Raw genomic sequence first — 3,630 nt, 5'->3', positions numbered from 1 at the left:
GTTGCCGCCGTGGCGCCGCTCCCGGCTGCTGCGAGCCTCGTGCAGCTCGCGCCTGCCGCGCGGAGCCTTGCCTGGGTGCCTCGCGGGGGTCCCGGCCGAGCGGGACGCGTCCTCGGGCGGGACGCTTTCGGGGCGGGTGGCCCCCCGGCCGAGGGCAGCCGCGGCCACCGGGGCGTCCGTCTGCTTCCCCGCAGCCGCCGCTGAACGCCCAGATGCTGGCGCAGCGCCAGCGGGAGCTCTACAGCCAGCAGCACCGGCAGAGGCAGCTCATGCAGCAGCGCGCCATCCTGATGCGGCAGCAGAGCTTCGGGAGCAGCCTGCCGCCCTCGGGCGGGCTGCCCGTGCAGATGGGGGCGGCCCGCCTGGCCCAGGCGCCCCCGCAGCAGTTCCCCTACCCCCCCAGCTACGGTACGAGCCCCGGCAACCCGCCCGCCTCCACCAGCCCCTTCTCGCAGCTGGCCGCCAGCCCCGAGGCGGCGCTGGCCAACCGCGGCGGCATGGTGAACCGGGGCATGATGGGCGGCGTCGGCGGGCAGTTCGGCGCCGGCATGACCCCGCAGATGCAGCAGAACATCTTCCAGTATTCGGGATCAGGTGGGTGCCGGCGGGGCCCCTGGGGCCGGGGGGGTGGGGTGTGTGGAGCCGGCGCCGGATTTGGCTCCTGCGAGCTGGAGGGGACGGGCGCGACGTGGCCGCGGCCGCGGCGCGGGGGCTGCGGCCGGGGGAAATCTTCGCGAGCAAAGAGGCTGCCRAAAAATCCCGCGGCGTGGTTGCCGGAGCACCAGCAGAAGGTGGTTTTACTCGAACCGAAGCAGCCGTCCCGCGGTGGGAGCAGAGGTGGTGGCACCGCTGCGGCTCGCGAGGGCGGAGGGAGCCCGGCTCTGGTGGTGCCCACCACCGTGGCCTCCTGGCCGTCCCAGGGCTGTTCGCCAGCGGCGCGCAACTTGCCCGGTGCGCTTTTTGGCACGGGGTGCTAGTCTCCAGTCTCCGCATCCCCATGGGCCTTTTCCAGAAGCAGAAAGCCGAGGCTGGCGCCTGTGGCTCCACGGCAGCGGCTGCGTGGGGAGGAGGAGGAGGAGGAGGAGGGACGGGAGGGTCCCGCGGGCTCCTCGGAGGCGAGGTCCGCCCGGTGATGCGGTCTGTCCTCCCGCAGGCATGGGCCAGCAAAGCGAGCCCGCCTTCGCCCCGTCGCTCAGCCCCAGCAGCCCGCTGATGTCGCCGCAGCTCCCTCCGTCTCAGAGCCCCATGCTGCAGCCGGCTGCGCCGACGCCGGGCTACCAGTCGCCGGACATGAAGACCTGGCAGCAAGGAGCGATGGGGAATAACAAGTAAGACGATGCAGCGTCGGATCGAGGTGCGCGTGGAGGCAGCGGCGGCGCCAGGGTGCTGCTCGCCTCGGAGGATGTTAGCGGGGCGGCGTGCGAGGTCCCGTGCYGGTCTCCGAGCCTGGTCCCGTGCCGGGACGTCCAGAAGCCCACGGCACGTTGGCTTGACCCGGCGAAGATGTGTGCTGAGCAGGGCGCCGAGCAGAGCGTTGGCTTTTGGTTAGGCGGGCGGCTTGGTTAGGTGGCGTGGAGGTGAACGGACCTGGGAGATGCGGCGCCGGACGGGTCCCGGCCTGCGGTCGCCCTGCTCTGCGGGCCCGCGTCGCTGCGCGGGTGCCTCCTCGGCAGGGATTTACCCTGCCCYGACCTGGGCGAGCAAACGGGCCGAACTCCCACGTACGCCTGAAAGAGGAGGAAAAGAGCCCGAGCGCTCCCCTGCGGGCTGCTCGGCCCGGCCGTGGCGGCGCAGCGCGGCTCGCCCGGCTCCGCCGGCGTTCGGCAGGAGCTTCTGTGCTGGGCGCGATACGCGGGGAGCTTGACGCAGGGCCGGCCCCGCGTCCGGCCCGGGTTCCCGCGGGCGTCTCCCGCCCCCGGCTGTGCTGGCGCTCCCGCGCCGTGCCGCCAACCCAGCTCGGCACGCCGGTGGGTCTTGCTGCGGCCGGAGCGGGGGGCAGACGTCTCCCGCGTTTCCAGGGTTTCCTCGGGCTCGTGGAGCCTCAGTGCCGGTTCCGCCTCGTTCTGCTCACGGGCAGCTCTTCTCCCCTTCCAGGATTGCTGTGCTTAACAAGCCGTATTTTAAAACAAAGACCTCGGGGCTTCAAGCAGGCTCCGCGTCTGAACCCGTTCTCGGTGCGGCACGCTCTCAGTCTCGCCGTTACACGCGAAGCAGCGAGCAGGCGGGGAGGCTGAGGAAGGTGCTGAGCTGCGGCCRGGCGCGCGGTGCATCGCGGAGACCGCTCGGAGCAGCTCTGCCGGGCGGCGCAGCTCGCCGCTGGGCCGGGAGCCGGAGCAGGGCCTTCTCGGCCTCTGCCGGCGCTGCGTTTCTCACGAGGGCTCGCTGCCGCACCGGCTCTGCTCTCCCGCGTCCGAGCGGCACAGACCGGGCTGTAGCAGCGGGCGACGTGACGGGTCCAGGCTGCGACGTGCTTGGCAGCAGTTTGCTGCGTTTGGGGCTGGGAACGGGGCAGAAGAGGGTCCCAAGCCGGAGGGTTTGCGAGTTGCTCTTCTTCAGAGACTGGAGTCCTCTACGCGGCAGCAGCAAGGGACAGTTTGTCCGCCCCAAGGGGCCGATTTCTGCCTGGTGGAGGAAGTTCTTGGGGGAGAGCCCTCTCCCTCGTAAACCTCAAGAGCTTTTGTGCAAGGGGAACGGCACGTCTCGCAAGCCAAGCGGCAGCGCGGCGCGGAGCTCGCCCCGGGGCGGGAGGGGGGCCGGGGGGGCCACGCCATCCCGGGAGCCGGCTGCTGCGGGCGTCGCACCAGCTGCCCGCAGAGCCGCCGCCTCGCCCGCTCCCTGCGGCTGAGGGCAGAGCCGGGGACGGGCGCCGCGTGTCCCAGCCCGGCCCGAACGGCAGGCGTCCACGGGCCCCGGGGGACGCCCGGGTGCTGCCTTTGCCGCGCGTGATCCCGTGTTTCCTTCTCGGTTGACAGCGTGTTCAGCCAAGCCGGGCAGACCCAGGCGGCGCCGGCTCAGCAGGGCATGTACAACAACATGAGCATCACCGTGTCCATGGCCGGGGGAAACACCAGCGTCCAGAACATGAATCCCATGACGGCACAGATGCAGATGAACTCGCTGCAGATGCCCGGGATGAACTCCATGTGCTCGGAGCAGGTCAGTGCCGCGCCGCGCCGGCGCCCCGCGCTCCGAGCGCTCCCGGGAGCGCCGGCAGCCGCCGCGCCGGGCGCCCGACGCTCAGCCTGCTCCCCTGGGGGTTTGCTTGTCCAGCGGGTCTCTCCGGCCTCGTTAGGCTGATGTCGTTGCTGGAATTTCAGCAAGCGACGGGTGTCCCAGGCTGACCCGGCCACGCTGGGAATTGCCCGATTCCCGCTGCCGAGGGGATTCGGCGCTGAGGCTCGGGCTGTGCTYCAGCTGCCCCCCGGCCTCGGCACGCAGCCGGCCGTCTCTGCGCCGGCAGACGCGCTCCCGCGCCTCCGGGGTCCTTGCTCCTCCCTTCGCTCCGGGGTAGCGACAGCTTTCAGCGGGCCCCGCCGCGCTTTCGCCCCTCTGGCCCTTGGGTGAGGTAGCAGCAAAGGCCTCTGCCTCGCGCTGCCGGTGCTAGCTGAGCCCCTCGGCTGTGCTAAACCC

General features: G+C 71.7%; 1 protein-coding gene across 1 annotated transcript in view; it reads left to right on the top strand.

The window, feature by feature from the left end:
• The window catches only part of NCOA1 (nuclear receptor coactivator 1), a 114,557-nt gene extending 111,260 nt beyond the window's left edge, over positions 1 to 3,297 (top strand). Inside the window, exons 17-19 of the mRNA XM_085305680.1 lie at positions 195 to 594; positions 1,154 to 1,328; positions 2,973 to 3,297. Coding sequence (XP_085161806.1) covers positions 195 to 594; positions 1,154 to 1,328; positions 2,973 to 3,297 — 900 coding nt within the window. The remainder of the gene's footprint in view (positions 1 to 194; positions 595 to 1,153; positions 1,329 to 2,972) is intronic.
• The last annotated feature ends 333 nt before the right edge of the window (positions 3,298 to 3,630 follow it).

This window comes from Rhea americana, unplaced genomic scaffold (assembly GCF_003343005.1).
Source record: "Rhea americana isolate MKP2758 unplaced genomic scaffold, rheAme1 scaffold_225, whole genome shotgun sequence".
NCBI lineage: Eukaryota > Metazoa > Chordata > Aves > Rheiformes > Rheidae > Rhea > Rhea americana.
The sequence above is the reverse complement of the archived record's forward strand: the minus strand, read 5'-3'. Positions and strand labels throughout refer to the sequence as shown.